We start from the raw sequence: 17,500 nt of genomic DNA on the forward strand, positions 1-17,500 counted from the left end.
AACACACTACTGACCAACACACAACTGACCAACACACAACTGACCAACACACAACTGACCAACACACAACTGACCAACACACTACTGACCAACACACAACTGACCAACACACAACTGACCAACAAACAACTGACCAACACACAACTACCAGAACTACATCCTGAGAGGTGAGACAGGCTGCAGGACACACAACTGACCAACACACAACTGACCAACAAACAACTGACCAACACACAACTGACCAACACACAACTGACCAACACACTACTGACCAACACACAACTGACCAACACACAACTGACCAACACACAACTGACCAACACACAACTGACCAACACACAACTGACCAACAAACAACTGACCAACACACAACTGACCAACACACTACTGACCAACACACAACTGACCAACAAACAACTGACCAACACACAACTACCAGAACTACATCCTGAGAGGTGAGACAGGCTGCAGGACACACAACAAACACACAACTGACCAACACACAACTGACCAACACATAACTGACCAACAAACAACTGACCAACAAACAACTGACCAACACACAACTACCAGAACTACATCCTGAGAGGTGAGACAGGCTGCAGGACACACAACTGACCAACACACAACTGACCAACACACAACTGACCAACACACTACTGACCAACACACTACTGACCAACACACAACTGACCAACACACAACTGACCAGCACACTACTGACCAACACACTACTGACCAACACACTACTGACCAACACACAACTGACAACACACAACTGACCAACACACAACTGACAACACACAACTGACCAACAAACAACTGACCAACAAACAACTGACCAACACACAACTGACCAACACACAACTGACCATTACACTACTGACCAACACACAACTGACCAACACACAACTGACCAGCACACAACTGACCAACACACTACTGACCAGCACACAACTGACCAGCACACTACTGACCAACACACTACTGACCAACACACTACTGACTACACACCTCTCACACAGACAACAAACGTCTGTCTCTGTCTGTGTCCTCAGCGCTCAGTCAGATCATGCTCTTTGTGGACGGCATGAACGGAGTGATAAACCACAACGAGACGGTGCAGTGGCTCTACACACTGACAGGAAGTCTGGTGAGTCCTGAGGCACAGACACAACAGACACAAGCTGTTGTGTCTGTTGTGTCTGTTGCCTCGTCCAGTTCAGTCTGTAGTTTTAAAACGCCTGTGGACGTCAGATGATCTTCAGGCAGTTGAACCTTTAGAGTCAGGACCAGTTTACAGACACGATGTAGACGAGCTGTCGTCCGTCGGCTGTTTCTCCGTTTCCATAACGATCAGAGGTCAAAGGTCAAACACGACAGGTAGTTGATCTGGTGTTAAGGTCCAGGTTCTTCCAGGTTCTTCCAGGTTCTTCCAGGTTCTTCCAGGTTGTTCCAGCCGGTAGGTTCAGTCAGGTGGTCGGAGCTCTGACGCCTCCTGCTGGTCACAACCTGAACAAGTTTGTTTCTTCAGTCTCGTCTGGTGGTGAAAACGTCTCTGAAGCTTCTCATCGTCTTCGTGGAATATTCAGAGGCCAACAGTCCACGACTCATCCAGGCTGTGAACACGGTGGACACACAACGAGGTACACACACACACAAACACACACACACACACACACACACACACACACACACACATGCCGAGGTACAGATACACACTCTGTTGTTTACCTGCAGTTTAACATGTGATCATGTGACATCTGAAGATATATAATGTGTGTGTGTGTGTGTGTGTGTGTGTGTGTGTGTGTGTGTGTGTGTGTGTGTGTGTGTGTGTGTGTGTGTGTGTGTGTGTGTGTGTGTGTGTGTGTGTGTGTGTGTGTGTGTGTGTGTGTGTGTTGCAGGTGTGAAGTCGTGGAGTAACGTGATGGAAGTGTTGGAGGAGAGAAACGGCTCCGACACTGAGCTGCTCATGTTCACCATGACGCTCATCAACAAGGTAAACAACCTGTCAACAAGTTATTAACAACTAGTCAACAAGTTATAAACAACTAGTCAACAAACAAGTTATTAACAACTAGTCAACAAGGTAAACACATTGTGAACTGGAGTTATAAACACAAGTTGTGTGTGTGTGTGTGTGTGTGTGTGTGTGTGTGTGTGTGTGTGTGTGTGTGTGTGTGTGTGTGTGTGTGTGTGTGTGTGTGTGTGTGTGTGTGTGTGTGTGTGTGTGTGTGTGTGTGTGTCAGACGCTGGCTGTGCTCCCTGACCAGGACTCGTTCTACGATTTGACCGACAGCCTGGAGCAGCTCGGGATGGAGACCATCATCCACAAACACATGAACAACAAGGCGACGGAGCCCCACCTCCGAGCTCAGTTCACCATCTACGAGGTACAGACACACAACAGACGCACAACAACAGTAACAGCAGACGCACAACAACAGTTACAGCAGACTGTGTGTGTGTGTGTGTGTGTGTGTGTGTCGCAGACGGCACTCAGGAACGAGGACGGGGACATGGACGACTCCTCCCCCCACCTCCGTAAAGAAAGACGAAAGGTGGCCGCCGGCGACCAGGAGGTGCGGAGGAGCCGCCGCTCGTCCAGTCAGAGCTTTCCCGACCTGCTGTCGTCCTCCCCTGGCTCCTCCCCCTCCACCTCCCCCACCCCCCCTGTCTTTGCGTCGTCGTCCACCGCCAGCGGCCCCCTCTCCCCCGTCATCTCCTCCGCCTCCTCCTCCCCCAGCCCCACGGCGGAGCTCGGCAGCAGGGCCTCGTCGCCGCTGTCCCCGGACGCCTCCACTCCGCCCGGGTCTCACAGGGGGTCACCGCTGCCCCCCCTCACCCCCCCCAACGGTACCATGACCGCAGAGCAGGACTCGAAGACGCCGTCCAGCCCGTAAGTGACTCAACGATTCTCATCGTCAGCAAACTCGTCACGTTCTATTTCTCTTTTTCAAACATTAGAATGTTTAGTAAGTTTCACAGACGTCAGGTTCTCAGACGCCTGAAAACGAAGCGAAGTCGCTTTTTCTTTCATCTCCACGCTCAAAAACATTGTAGCTGTTTCAGCAAATCTGAGATTAGATATGAAAACCTCTGAGGCTCAGTTTGCTCTAGAAAGGAAGTTGGTTCATCAGAAATCGTGTGTTTCTGGACGTCCAGGTGGAGGTGACCTCTGACCTCTGACCTCTGACACCCCCTGATCTCCCCCGGTCTCTTTACTTTCTCTTGACTCGTCCTGTAAATCGAATCTCTTTGGGTTTCTGTAGACAAACAACTCAACTAATCAAGAGAATAATTAAGGACATCTTTAATTATCTCATGTGGTTCTGGTTGTTTTGGGTGATTTGCTGTGGGTTCTCTCTTCTCTGTCTGGTATAACACGGGTGCCCCCCCCCACTGTGGTGTGTCTGGACCAATAGGAGTCGCTCTTTCCTCAGCCACCACATGTCGGCTCTAGGTCTGAGCAGGAAGTCCAGGCTCTTCTCCAAATCCAACTCCATCTCTGAGGAGCCGTCGGCCGCCGGCAGGTCTGTAGCTCCGACACTGACCTCTGACCAGCTGACCTCTGACATCACTAACACACTGACCCAGTCTCTGTCATCACAGCCACCCGAGGGTGGCGCTGCAGGAAGGTTAACGCGTTCATTGAAAAGAACTGAAATCAGTTCAGGTCTGTCAGGCCAGAAGTTTGTCGACAAATACTCTACTGTCCACAAACTTCTGGCCATGTAGCGAACTCATCATCAGAAAAAAAAAAACATTGTACTGTATACGTTGATAACGTGTGTGTGTGTGTGTGTGTGTGTGTGTGTGTGTGTGTGTGTGTGTGTGTGTGTGTGTGTGTGTGTGTGTGTGTGTGTGTGTGTGTGTGTGTGTGTGTGTGTGTGTGTGTGTGTGTGTGTGTGTGTGTGCGTGTGCTCGCTGCAGCTCGTCCTCCTCCGACATGTCTCTCCAGGAGAAGTCGTCCCAGTTGAGTCCGGAGCAGTCGAGCAACAAGACGGACACTAAGACCGGTTTCAAGTGAGTGAAGCAGATTAACTTTTACTGGGATGTCTAGTTACCACAGTCATCGTGATAACCATGGTCACATGGGTAACGGTAATCATGACGCTGCCGATTAGTGTGGTACCTGTTGTTTTTTTATCTTACTGATCAGTCAGACGTAGATAAACAGGACCAAGTGTTTGTGTCTCTAACAGTTAAGTCACAACTTCTGGATCATTTCTAGATCATTTTTTGGATTCTTGGTAGTTCATTTTGGTTTAGATTGTATCGCGTTAAATTCTGAATCATTTGTAGATCACGTTTCAATATTATCTGGTCAGTGTCTGGATCATGTACAAATCATTTCTGGATTATCTTTTGATTTTATCTGGTTGAAATTCTCGATAATTTCTTACGAATTTCTTGATGTTATTTCTGGAACAGTTATCTCTGGATTGTCTCTGGGTTATTGGTTTTTCGTTATAAATCCTTCATCATCTCTTCATCTTTTCTGGATTTCATATTTTATTTTCTGGATCATCTTTGATTTTTTCCTGTTCAATTAAGGGATCATTCATGGATCACTTCTGGAGTGACTTTTGATTTTAAGGGTTAAATTCTGGATCATTTTTCTTTCAATATTGTGTTGATCATTTCTCAAGGAACATTTCTTTATCTCTGGATTGTCTCTCGTTATACTTTCTTTATCACCTCTTCATCTTTTCTGGATTTTACGTTTTAAGATTTCAAGATAATTTCTGGATTATCTGGTTAATTTCTGGATAATTTCTTGGTGGTATTTTTTGTGCAACGTTTATCTCTGGATTGTCTCTGGGTTATTTTTTTGTTTGAGTTCCTTCATCCATCTTTTCTGGATCGTTTTTGAAAAGTTCCTGGGGCTGGATCTTATTTTTCATATATCATTTTGGATTTTGTCTGTATTCATCACATCAGCTGTGGTTTTAAATCTTGTAGATTTTAATCTTGAAAAGAAAAGTGCTGCTGCCTGATGACACTGCCGACTCTCTCTCTTTCTCTCTCTCCATTATAACGTCATAACTCTCGCCCCTCTGTCTCTCTCTCTCTCTCTCTCTCTGTCTCTTTCTTTTCTCTCTCTCCATTATAATATGATATTGTTTTTTCTGTTGCTCTAATCTTTCTCTCTTTCTTCTGTTCCTCCCTCGTCTTTTTTCCTCCTCCCTCGTTCCTCCCCAGCTCTGGGGAGGCAGACTGGCCCCTCTGGTGAGTACAGGTGTCGTTGGTCTGGAGTCGCAGCAGCTGAGGATGATGGGAAACTGTGTGTGAGCGTTTGTGTGCGTGTGTGTGTGTGTGCGTGTGTGTGTGTGTGTGTGTGTGTGTTGCTCAGCCCTGTGTTGTGTCTCTGCAGCTCAGAGGAGTGTGATGTGAATCAGGACAAACCGGTTCTGAGGAGGTTTGAGTAAGTACAGCTGCAGCCCCACTGCATGCTGGGAGCTGGAGGGTGGAAGGCAGGGCTCTGCTGCTTCTGTCGGTGCCTCGCTCTGTGTGTGTGTGTGTGTGTGTGTGTGTGTGTGTGTGTGTGTGTGTGTGTGTGTGTGTGTGTGTGTGTGTGTGTGTGTGTGTGTGTGTGTGTGTGTGTGTGTGTGTGTGTGTGTGTGTGTGTGTGTGTGTGTGTGTGTGTGTGTGTGTGTGTGTGTGTGTGTGTGTGTGTGTGTGTGTGTGTGAGTGAGTGACATGAACTTCTATCAGAAAAGGTTGATACCTGCTGTCGACAGCGGTCGTCCCTGATTGGACGGACACTCGTCTTCAGCGCTCGTATGACTTATCGTCCTGATTTGCTCGTCACAACCTCAGGGCAGGTAAATGTGAGGAGAAGCCGCAGGTTCTGGTCCTGAGTCTCTTCTGCTGATCAGAATCTGAACAAACGGTCGCAGAGTAAAGACGCAACAGAATCAACCTCGTAGAGAATCAAATCAGTGTTTCAGAGTCTGTGGATTTTCACTGAACTACAGTCTCATGACTTCTCCTCTGGCCTGTTGTTTTCTCATCTCTGTCTCCTGGTCCTGGTCCAGGTCCTGGTCCTCTTCCTGGTCCTGGTCCATTGTGGTCCAGATCAGAACAATAGAAAGAATTTGAGTGTGTGATTGTTGGGAAGCTGCTGCAGCTGCTAAACACACACACACACACAAAGCCCAGACAACTCATGATGGTGTGTGTTTATGTGTGTGTGTGGTTGTGTGTGTGTGTGTGTGTGCATGTGTGTGTGTTTATGTGTGTGTGTGTGTGTGTGTGTGTGTGTGTGTGTGTGTGTGTTTATGTGTGTGTGTGTGTGTGTGTGTGTGTGTGTGTGTGTGTGTGTTTATGTGTGTGTGCGTGTGTGTGTGTTTATGTGTGTGTGTGTGTGTGTGTGTGTGTGTGTGTGTGTTTATGTGTGTGTGTGTGTGTGTGTGTGTGTGTGTGTGTGTGCGTGTGCGTGTGTGTGCGTGTGTGTTGCTGGTGGCGGGGCTGACCGGGTCGTCAGGTCCTGACCTGAGTGTCATGTATTTTTTAATCTTCCCGCCGTTGGTTTGGTTTTGATGTTGGTTTTTGAATGAAAAATTAATTTGAATCAGCTGGTTTGATTCCTCACAGGCCGTCGTCAGTGTTTCACGTCTGTGTCTGTCGTTTGTCTGTCATTTGTCTGTCGTTTTCTTATCATCAGTAAATCTGGCGTTCAGACTCAAACCATCAGCGTGTTCGTCACTTTACGACTTCCCTCATGTGTCTGTGGCTCCGAGTAACTCGTCAGTGTTGATTGAGTGACATCTAGTGGTGAAGGTGCAGATTAATTATATTCTGTCTGATTCTGTGGTTCAGTGTTTCGCTGCAGTTTGAGTCTGAACATGAGATTTCAGTGTCCCGGACGTTCACTCCGCTCATCTAATGATTAAAAACCTCAGTAATAAAGTGATCAATGAGGTCAAAGCTGAGAGGTGTGTTCGCCATGTTGGCTCTATCTCACCCCCTCATCTCACCCCCCACAGAGGAAACTTCCTGCGCAGCCTGGCCGCCACGCAGTGGGAGAAGAAGAGAAGAAGTAAACACCTGAGCCAGGCCAGGCTGTCCTCGTCTGATGACATCATAATCCCTGGCCCAGGGCCGACGGCAGAGGAGGCGGGAGGTGGGGAGCCGCCACGCCGCGGTAGGTCTTTACGTTAAGAAGTTAAAAACTTTGTGAGTGAAACAAACTCAGAAGTCACGTTTCCCTGAGCGCCTCTTAATGGAACAGTACGACACCGTGACGTGTTTGTGTCGTTGCAGCTTCCAGCAGCTCGGCCTCAAACGGACACTCGGACCCTCAGAGTGACCCAGGTGAGAGACTCATTACCCACAATCCTCTGATCCAGACTGCAGAGGTCAGTCAGAAACAGGAGAGTGTGACCCCTAAGTCTGACCCCTGGTCCGACCCCCGATCCGACCCCTGATCAGCTGCGGGACACATGATGTGACAGGTGCAGCAGGTGAAGCCTCGGAGACTTTATTATAAATTATTTCTGATGCATTAATATAAATCTGCATAACGAATGATACAAATGTTTTTTGCATTTACATAATAATATGATAATAATAATATTCCAGTGAAGTCTTTAACTCCGGCTCCTTTCATGAAAATATTCAGGGTAAATCAAATTTTGGAGGAGGTTTTCAGCCCCGGTAGCGTCTGCAGGCTTCCTGCCTGCAGCCTGAGAGACCAAACCGAGGGTCAGACAGAACGAGTCATTAATCTGTATGTGTAACAGCCCTGTTGTGTTTCAGTTGTGTTAACGTGTGTGTGTGTGTGCGTGTGCGTGTGCGTGCGTGTGCGTGTGCGTGCGTGTGCGTGTGCGTGCGTGTGCGTGCGTCTGCGTGCGCGCGTGTGTGTGTGTGTGTGCGGCAGCGTCTGTGCTGCGTCAGTGCAGCGACAAGAAGTTCCTGATGGACATGCTCTACTCCAAGACGACTGCCGCAGTGCCCCTGAGCCCGACCACCGCCGCCACCGCCAGCGACACCAGCGTGGATGAAGAGATCCTCCAGGCCGGTGAGACGCTGCAGCTGAACAGATCAGTTCTCTGATTGATTCTGGAAAAATGGAGGCAGAGTGAGACCTCTGTTCTGTGTCCCCCTCCTCCCTGTCAGGTGGTGGAGATGTGGGCGCTCGGGGTCGCGTGTCGGAGCGTCTGTCCAGCTTCAGAGCGCGCTCAGTGGAGCCGTCCGGCTCCAGCGAGAGCAGCGCCTCCCGCAGGGCGGAGCTGGAGGGGCTGGAAGGCTCCGCCCAGGCGGCGCTGGCCCGACTGGCCGAGGAACAGCAGGTCAGAGAAACGATGGTTCAGTGTCTGTGACAGGTCGCCCCCTGGTGTCTGCTGCAGTATAGGTCATAGCGTCGTCTCTCTTTCTTCTTGTAAACTGACCTGTACGAAAACACGTGTCGCACCGTCAGAACCGTTACCTCCGGCAGCAGAGCAGCATCGACGTCGAGGGCCCAGCCCGCCGCCTGGAGACCACCACGATGACCCCGCTGGGCCCCGGGGGCCCCGCCGACGCCTGGGACCAGCTGCAGCCGAGCGCCGCCGCCCTGCGCATCAAAGACCTGGACTTCTCCGACCTGCTGGATGAGGAGGACATCGACGTCCTGGACATGGACGCTCTCGACTCCACCTCCTCCTCCTCCTGCTTCTCTGGCATCCCTCCCCCTCCCCCTCCTCCCCCAGGCATGGCTGCCGCTCCTCCTCCTCCTCCCCCGCCTCCTCCACCAGGGGGTTTGGCTCCTCCTCCTCCTCCCCCTCCTCCAGGTGCCCCTCCTCCTCCTCCCCCTCCCTCATCGTCCTCGTCCCCTTTCTCTCAGACGAAGAAGAAGACGGTGAAGTTGTTCTGGAAGGAGCTGAAGCAGGCGGACCGACCCGAGAAGTGTCGCTTCGGCCGCGGGACGGTGTGGGCGTCTCTGGACAAGGTGGCGGTCAACACCACCCGACTCGAACACCTGTTTGAGTCCAAGGCCAAGGAGCTCCACGTCGCCAAGGTAACCAGGACGGGGGTCGTATCCCATGATTGATCAAATCAGAGTCCTGAAGGAGACAACATGTGAACATGATGGATGATATGATAATCATGTAAACGCTGCCCCCTGGTGGGAAGAGGGAAAAGTTCTCTGACTTCTTTTGATTATTTTCTGATAAAATCTGAATTCACGTAAAATTAAAAACAGGAGTAATGTGATCAAAGCATCAGAAAGGTTACCAGCTGAGCCTGGTCGCCTTGGTGACCACCCCCTCTAACACCACCTGTCTGTGCAGAAAGGACCCGAGACCAAGAAGCACGAGATCCTGGTTCTGGACCCGAAGCGGAGCAACGCCATCAACATCGGGATGACGGTGCTGCCGACCGTCCACGTCATCAAGACCGCCATCCTCAACTACGACGAGTTCGCCATCAGCAAGGAGGGGATCGAGGTGACGGGCGCACTTCCTTTTCCTGATGGGACGTCAGGTAAAATCAGAGGTGAAAGGTCACTGTACTGTTTTAATAACCCCCCCCCCCCCCCTCTGTCCTGAGCAGAAGATCCTGACCATGACCCCGACCGAGGAGGAGAAGCAGAAGATCCAGGAGGCTCAGCTCGCCAACCCGGACGTCCCGCTGGGCTCTGCCGAGCAGTTCCTGTTCAGCCTGGCCTCCATCAGCGCCCTGACCCCCCGCCTGCAGCTCTGGGCCTTTAAACTCAACTACGAGGCTCTGGAGAAGGTGACGCGCGCGCACACACACACACACACACACACACACACACACATAGACGGAAGGTCGGCGGGGGAGTCACAGGGTGGGAGGAGGGTTTGATGTTTCCACAGCAAGAATGAACGTTCATCATGTGATGAATGATATTAATAAATAAAACTGAGGTCATGGGACCCAGAAGACGTCCGCTGGTGGATGTTATAACGTGTGTGTGTGTCGCCCCCTGCAGGAGATCGCCGAGCCGCTGTTCGACCTGAAGCTGGGCATGGAGCAGCTGGCGTCCAATCAGACCTTCCGGAGGATCCTGGCGACGCTGCTCGCCATCGGAAACTTCCTCAACAGCTCCAACGTGAGAGAACTGGGAAACGCGAGAGTCAGAACTTAAACTAAACTTAAACTACAAGACTTGAGAGTCTGCGTTTATGTCCAATAATCAGCAGGAAACTTTTAAAATATGAAGGATCGTGAACAGAGTTCTTCAGGTTCAGGGAGCAGAGGATCATGGGTAATAGGAGCTGAGTGTTTATTTCAAGTTTTTTCTGTTTAAACGACAGGTTTCAGTTTGTCTCTTCTCGTCCTTAAATCAGAGCTGGTTTTAGAAGTGCAGATGATGATGTCATATGGAGGGAAGTGGGGGGTGGACGTTCACCTTCCTCAGTGCACACACACACACACACACACACACACACACACACACAGTGAATGAAGATAACCACTGTTTTCTCATCAAACAGATTAGTGTGTGTGTGTGTGTGTGTGTGTGTGTGTGTGTGTGTGTGTGTGTGTGTGTGTGTGTGTGTGTGTGTGTGTGTGTGTGTGTGTGTGTGTGTGTGTGTGTGTGTGTGTGTGTGTGTGTGTGTGTGTGTGTGTGTGTGTGTGTGTGTGTGGGGCAGGCTAAAGGCTTTGAGCTGGGTTACCTGGAGAAGGTGGTGGAGGTGAAGGACACCGTTCACCGTCAGTCTCTGCTCCATCACACCTGCAGCCTGGTGGTGGAAAATTACCCAGAATCCTCTGACGTGTACACAGAGATTCCCGCCATCACGCGCTCCGCCAAGGTACCGGCTGCGTGTCACGTGTTGTGTGTGGGAGCGGCTGTGTGCCGCCGGTCGAGGTCGGTCGGGTGCTGACGCCTCCGTGTTTCTGCAGGTCGACTTCGAGCTGCTCGCCGAGAACCTGGTGCAGCTGGAGAGACGCTGCAAAGCATCTTGGGACAACCTGAAGGTGGTGGCCAAGCACGAAACCAAGGCGGTTCTGAAGAACAAGATGATGGACTTCCTGAAGGACTGTACGCAGAGGATCATCATCCTGAAGGTGGTGCACCGGAGGGTCATCAACAGGTAGAGACCACACACACAACTATTATATATACACAACTATATACACAGTTATATACACAACTATGATATATACATCTATATAGACACTATATATACACAACTATTATATATACAAATACATACTGTATATATACACACTATATATACACAACTATTATATATACACAACTATATACATACTGTATATATACACACTATATACACAATTATTATATACAAAACTATATACACACTGTATATTCACACTGTATATATACACAACTTTTATATACACAACTATCATATATACTTTGAGATTGCTATAGGCAATGAAAAGTACACAACTTTTTTGTACACACTGTGTACGCACACTATTATATACACAACTATATACACACTGTATATCCACACTGTTATATACACAACTTTATACACACTGGGTACACACACTGTATACATCTACTACAACTATATAAACAGTTATATAAACACTGTATATACACAAGTTCATATACACTGTATGAACATCATAGTGTTTATACAGTGTATATGTAGTTGTGTATATACACAACTATTTACAGTTATAGACACTGTGTACACACTATTATATACACAATTATATATGACCTCTGACCTGTGACCTCTGACCCGCGTCAGGTTCCACTCCTTCCTGCTGTTCCTGGGTCAGCCGTCGACCTCGGTCAGAGACATCAAGGTCACCAGCTTCTGTCGCATCATCGGCGAGTTCTCCCTCGAGTATCGAACGACCAGAGAGCGAGTCGTCGAGCTCAAACGGAAACAGGCCGCGCACCGCGAGAGAACCAAGACCAGAGGCAAGATGATCACCGAGGTAACCGCCGCCGCATGTGGATTATTCATCTCAATATTAAAACAAAGAAGTTTGTTGTTAGTGTTACACGACCTCTGACCTCTGAAGGGTTTGATTCACTTCCTCCTCAGACGGAGAAGTTCTCTGGGGCGGTGTCTCGTCCGGACAGCCCCGTCTCCCTGGCGGCGGAGGCGGAGGTGGGTCAGGAGGAGGAGGAGCAGCACGAGAACATGAAGAACCTGCTAATCAGCAGCGACGTGGGTCAGAGTGCCGACCAGAGAGGCCTGAGGCGATCCAGAGCCGTCCGCAGTAAGTTCAGTTCATCAGGACCATGTGAGGTTCACTTCAGACAGAATCACATCCTGGTTCAGGTTCTGGTCTGGTCTGTTGAATGTCCTGGTCCTGGTCCTGGTTGATGTTGTGGTTCTGGTCTGCAGGTCTGGGCAGGGTGAGTCCTCATCAGATGTCTGTGGCCAAAGACGACGGGACCAGCTCCCAGGACGACCCCACGGACGAGATCATGGACCGGCTGGTCAAGTCCGTTACCCAGAATCCCTCAGACAGAGCGTCGAGCCCCAAAACCCGCAAACGGTCCCGACTCAACAGAAAGTCACGTGAGTACAGAGACATGTTGTAATGCTCCTTTACACGCAGCGACGGGTCAGATCCGACCCGTCCACGTTTCATCCTCACGACCTCACGACCTCACGACAGGTTCAGACTCTGTGTTCAGACACAACAGATGATCTGTGTCCACAACACAACGTTATCTTCAGCTTCATGTCGCTGTTTTCACTTCATCACTTAATCTGCCACAGACAGACACACAACATCCTGCACACACACACACACACACACACACACTCGCCTCCTCCGACCATCACATCAACCTCCTGCTGTGGACGACTCTCCGACTCTCGACAATCAAACAGGAACTGAACCCAGAGTCAGACACACAACATCACACAGACACAGATGAAGCTGTGTGTTGTTGTGTGTCTGTGCAGAGCCGTTGTCGTAGTTGTTGTTTTTTTATTCAGTGTTTATTTCTGTGAAATGGGATGATGATAAATCATTAGAGCAACATGCCTGCTAACACAGTGTCCCTGTGTGTGTGTGTGTGTGTGTGTGTGTGTGTGTGTGTGTGTGTGTGTGTGTGTGTGTGTGTGTGTGTGTGTGTGTGTGTGTGTGTGTGTGTGTGTGTGTGTGTGTGTGTGTGTGTGTGTGTGTGTGTGTGTGTGTGTGTGTGTGTGTGTGTGTGTGTGTTCCAGTGAGGAGGACTCTGAAGAGCGGTCTCAGTCTGGACGTGGTTCAGGCTTTGGGACTCAACAACAAGTCTGGAGACCAAGTCTGAGCAGAGACTCACACTGATCCATCCATCGATCCATCGATCAGTGATCACTGTTGATCAGAGAGACTGAACCCAGACCAGCAGACGAGAGGCTCCGCCCACCACCAGGAAGAACATTATCGTCTCCAATGGTTGTGTGTCACAAGAGATGAAACGGTTCAAAACCAGAGAGACAGTCTGTTATTATTAATATTGATAATAATATTAATATGTAGAACAGCAGCAGATTCACACACACACACACACACACACACACACACGATCATGTTTACATGATTTTACAACATAACTTTTAACAGCTTAAACACACATGGCGTCACACATGACATCACACATGACGTCACACATGACATCACACGTGACGTCACACATGACATCACACGTGACGTCACACATGGCGTCACACATGACGTCACACATGACGTCACACATGACGTCACACATGACATCACACATGACGTCACACGTGACATCACGCGTGACGTCACACATGACATCACACGTGACGTCACACATGGCGTCACACGTGACATCACACATTACATCACACATGACGTCACACGTGACATCACACGTGACGTCACACATGACATCACACGTGACGTCACACATGGCGTCACACGTGACATCACACATTACATCACACATGACGTCACACGTGACATCACACGTGACGTCACACATGACGTCACACAACACGTTTTAAGAAACATGAAGCACAAACTTGAAAATGTTAGATATTTTTAATTTCTGGAAACTCGTCACTAAAGACATTTCATCTCCGACTGTTTATAAATGGGAAACTGATTAACTGAGACTTTCGTTTTCTCACATTTAATTTAAACCGTTTTGCTTCTCATTTGGAGACGTCACCTGATCTGAGTCACCACACGCACACAAACACTCAGACTCACTCACACACAAACATGTTTCATGTCACAAAATGAATCCAACAAAAATCACTAAAATCTTTTCAACACGTCACCTGTCTGCTGCAACACTTTGTGTGCGTGTGTGTGTGCGTGTGTGTGTGCGTGTTTTCAGTCCAGCTGTTTCCTCTGCTGACCTCAGGTCAAGTTTGTGTGACTGTTCCCTGACGAAGACTCTGTTTTAATTTAAAGATGAAGATTTTATAGAGACATTACGGTTCACAAAAGTGAATTTTCTTCATAATAAATAAAGTTTTTGACAAAGAACGATACGTTTATCAGTTTGTTTTCTTTCAATAATGTTTCTGAACCACAGACTGTGAATGAACATGGACTACATGAAGCCAAATCATTCTGATTGCCCCCTGGTGGCCAGTTGCAGTACAGGTCAATATTCAGTCCGTGATCTTCTTTATATACAGTCACTGATCGTCTTTATATACAGTCAGTGATCGTCTTTATATACAGTCACTGATCGTCTTTATATACAGTCACTGATCGTCTTTATATACAGTCAGTGATCGTCTTTATATACAGTCAGTGATCGTCTTTATATACAGTCAGTGATCGTCTTTATATACAGTCACTGGTCGTCTTTATATACAGTCACTGATCGTCTTTATATACAGTCACTGATCGTCTTTATATACAGTCACTGATCGTCTTTGTATTTTCTCTGGACCCCTCAGATTTACCTGGTGACCCTCTGGAGGGACACGACCCTGAGGTTGTGAACCAGAGGACTTAACAATGATGTTTATGATAATATGTCATTATATTTGATGTGTTACTGTGATCATCACTGAAATGTAAAATCTAATGGTGGAGATGATTGATGATGAAGTAACTTTTATTGTATCAGTGTGTGTGTGTGTGTGTGTGTGTGTGTGTGTGCGTCTCTTTAACGCGGGACTGGGCGGGTCACATGTCCAGCTCCGGTGTCCCCTCCTCCGCGTCTCACCGGAGCCTGAGAGTGTGTGTGTGTGTGTGTGTGTGTGTGTGTGTGTGTGTGTGTGGATGTGGTGAACCGGCCTCCCTCCTCCTCCGTGTCCTCTCCGTGTCCCGGTGTGTATAAAGGCCTCGGGCATGTCCGCCCGCTGAGCTCCGCGGGAAGATGCTGCTGCTGCTCGGGCTGATGCTGCTCACGGCCGCCGCCGACCCGCCCGGGGCGGACGGTCCTCCTCTCCGGGGGCCGGGGCTCGGCTTCTCTCCGCCGGATGCAGCCTCCCCCTCCGCCCCGCCACCCCTCCTCCTCCGCCCGCAGCCCGGAGCGGAATACGCGGCTCCAGGTGTCGCCTCGGCCCGGTCCGCGGCGGAGGAGCCGGGCCGAGGAGGAGAGGAGGAGGAGGAGGGAGGAGAGCATCATCATCACCACGGCGGCGGGTACCGGGTGGTCCAGTGGGAGTGGAGCTACGTCCAGACCCCGTACATCATCGCGACCTGGCTGCTGGTGGCGAGCGTGGCCAAGATCTGTGAGTGTGTGTGTGTGAGTGTGTGTGTGTGTGTGTGTGTGTGTGTGTTTGTTTGATTTATCACCAGTCTGGATAAAGTGGAGCAGAGCAGACATGAACAGGTCACTGGATTCTTATTATAGTTCTGGTTCTAGTCTTGGTTCTAGTCCTGGTTCTGGTTCCATTTCTGGTTGTAATCATTGTTGTAGTCATATTCCTGTTCTGATTATAGTCTTGGTTCTGGTTCTGTTTCTGGTTCTGGTTCTAGTCAAGGTTCTGGTTCTAGTCCTGGTTCTGTTTCTGTTTCTGGTTCTGGTTCTGGTTCTAGTCAAGGTTCTGGTTCTAGTCCTGGTTCTGTTTCTGTTTCTGGTTCTGGTTCTGGTTCTAGTCAAGGTTCTGGTTCTAGTCCTGGTTCTGGTTCTGGTTCCATTTCTGGTTGTAATCATTGTTGTAGTCATATTCCTGTTCTGATTAGTCTTGGTTCTGGTTCTGTTTCTGGTTCTGGTTCAAGTCATATTCCTGTTCTGATTAGTCTTGGTTCTGGTTCTGTTTCTGGTTCTGGTTCAAGTCATATTCCTGTTCTGATTCTACTCATGGTTCTGTTTCGTGTGCTGGTCCTGGTTCTAGTCATAGTCATTGTCATAGTCATGGTTCTGGTTCTGGTTCTGGTTCTAGTCCTGGTTCAAGACATATTCCTGTTCTGGTTCTGTTTCTGTTTCTAGTCTTGGTTCTGTTTCTGGCTCTAGTCCTGGTTGTAGTCCTTGTCATGGTTCTGGTTTTACTCCTGGTTCTGATTCTACTCCTGGTTCTGGTTCTAGTCTTGGTTCTAGTCTTACTTCTAGTCCTGGTTCTAGTCCTGGTTCTGGTCATATTTCTTTTATGGTTTGAGTCTTGGTTCTGGTTCTAGTCTTGGTTCTAGTCTTACTTCTAGTCCTGGTTCTAGTCCTGGTTCTGGTCATATTTCTGTTATGGTTTGAGTCTTGGTTCTGGTTCTAGTCTTGATTCTAGTCCTGGTTCTGGTTCTGCAGGTCCAGTGGAAACAGAACCTCACAGTGTTGTCATGAAGCTGCTGTGTGATGTCTGAATATTGATTTCAAATAACACCTGCTGGTCCAGATGTGAAGTGGCAGCAAACTGCAGTTGAGAAACCAGGAGACATCAATAACTGATAATCAATAAACGACTGATAAACTAACGATTGATAAACCAGCGATTGATAAACTAGCGATTGATAAACTAACGATTGATAAACCAGCGATTGATAAACTAGCGATTGATAAACTAACGATTGATAAACTAGCGATTGATAAACTAATGATTGATAAACTAACGATTGATAAACTAGCGATTGATAAACTAGCGATTGATAAACTAGCGATTGATAAACTAGCGAAAGTTTATTCTTAAAGTCGTAGTTTGATTTAAGTCTGATGATACTGTACAGGTGATCGGCCATTTCATGATCCGTCAGTCAGTCAGTCAGTCAGTCAGTCAGTCAGTCAGTCAGTCAGTCAGTCAGTCAGTCAGTCAGTCCGTCCGTCCGTCCGTCCGTCCGTCCGTCCGTCCGTCCGTCCGTCCGTCCGTCCGTCAGTCAGTCAGTCAGTCCGTCCGTCAGTCAGTCAGTCAGTCCCGTTGGATTAAAGACTCAGACACATTCATCTGATGAGTCTTTCACAGACAAATGTTTATTTTCTCATTTCAAGTTCTATATTTATTTAGTTGCTTTTGTGTTTTCTTTTTATTCATAGACACAAACAACCATTCACTCTCACATTCACACCTACGGTCATGAACCTAACCCCATTCTCATGTCTCTGGACTGTTGGAGGAACCCGGAGAACCCGGAGAGAACCCACACATACACGGGGAGAACATGCAAACTCCACACAGAAAGGCCCTGGTTGGTT

At 48.6% G+C, this 17,500-nt stretch overlaps 2 protein-coding genes across 8 annotated transcripts in view; both read left to right on the forward strand.

The window, feature by feature from the left end:
* The window catches only part of fhod1 (formin homology 2 domain containing 1), a 34,866-nt gene extending 20,457 nt beyond the window's left edge, over positions 1 to 14,409 (forward strand). The window contains exons 1-24 of one of the 7 annotated variants that reach the window (XM_047331555.1): positions 552 to 589; positions 1,059 to 1,153; positions 1,535 to 1,646; positions 1,908 to 2,002; positions 2,253 to 2,396; positions 2,496 to 2,902; positions 3,429 to 3,536; positions 3,937 to 4,029; positions 5,209 to 5,235; positions 5,381 to 5,431; positions 6,996 to 7,153; positions 7,273 to 7,323; positions 7,889 to 8,029; positions 8,128 to 8,300; positions 8,429 to 9,007; positions 9,282 to 9,437; positions 9,544 to 9,726; positions 9,947 to 10,066; positions 10,611 to 10,772; positions 10,864 to 11,054; positions 11,691 to 11,883; positions 11,994 to 12,171; positions 12,300 to 12,476; positions 13,134 to 14,409. In XM_047331555.1, the coding sequence (XP_047187511.1) occupies positions 1,073 to 1,153; positions 1,535 to 1,646; positions 1,908 to 2,002; positions 2,253 to 2,396; positions 2,496 to 2,902; positions 3,429 to 3,536; positions 3,937 to 4,029; positions 5,209 to 5,235; positions 5,381 to 5,431; positions 6,996 to 7,153; positions 7,273 to 7,323; positions 7,889 to 8,029; positions 8,128 to 8,300; positions 8,429 to 9,007; positions 9,282 to 9,437; positions 9,544 to 9,726; positions 9,947 to 10,066; positions 10,611 to 10,772; positions 10,864 to 11,054; positions 11,691 to 11,883; positions 11,994 to 12,171; positions 12,300 to 12,476; positions 13,134 to 13,216 (3,663 nt within the window). In that variant the 5' untranslated portion in view covers positions 552 to 589; positions 1,059 to 1,072 and the 3' untranslated portion in view covers positions 13,217 to 14,409. Of the gene's footprint in view, positions 1 to 551; positions 590 to 1,058; positions 1,154 to 1,534; positions 1,647 to 1,907; positions 2,003 to 2,252; positions 2,397 to 2,495; positions 2,903 to 3,428; positions 3,537 to 3,936; positions 4,030 to 5,208; positions 5,236 to 5,380; positions 5,432 to 6,995; positions 7,154 to 7,272; positions 7,324 to 7,888; positions 8,030 to 8,127; positions 8,301 to 8,428; positions 9,008 to 9,281; positions 9,438 to 9,543; positions 9,727 to 9,946; positions 10,067 to 10,610; positions 10,773 to 10,863; positions 11,055 to 11,690; positions 11,884 to 11,993; positions 12,172 to 12,299; positions 12,477 to 13,133 lie in introns of those variants that run through there. The other 6 variants (XM_047331549.1, XM_047331550.1, XM_047331552.1 and 3 more) reach the window with 6 other exon arrangements.
* Positions 14,410 to 15,115: 706 nt separating this feature from the next.
* slc9a5 (solute carrier family 9 member A5) overlaps positions 15,116 to 17,500 on the forward strand; it is a 13,797-nt gene continuing 11,412 nt past the window's right edge. Inside the window, exon 1 of the mRNA XM_035627732.2 lies at positions 15,116 to 15,614. Coding sequence (XP_035483625.1) covers positions 15,257 to 15,614 — 358 coding nt within the window. The 5' untranslated portion in view covers positions 15,116 to 15,256. The remainder of the gene's footprint in view (positions 15,615 to 17,500) is intronic.

This window comes from Scophthalmus maximus, chromosome 4, assembly GCF_022379125.1.
Source record: "Scophthalmus maximus strain ysfricsl-2021 chromosome 4, ASM2237912v1, whole genome shotgun sequence".
In the NCBI taxonomy this organism is placed as follows: domain Eukaryota; kingdom Metazoa; phylum Chordata; class Actinopteri; order Pleuronectiformes; family Scophthalmidae; genus Scophthalmus; species Scophthalmus maximus.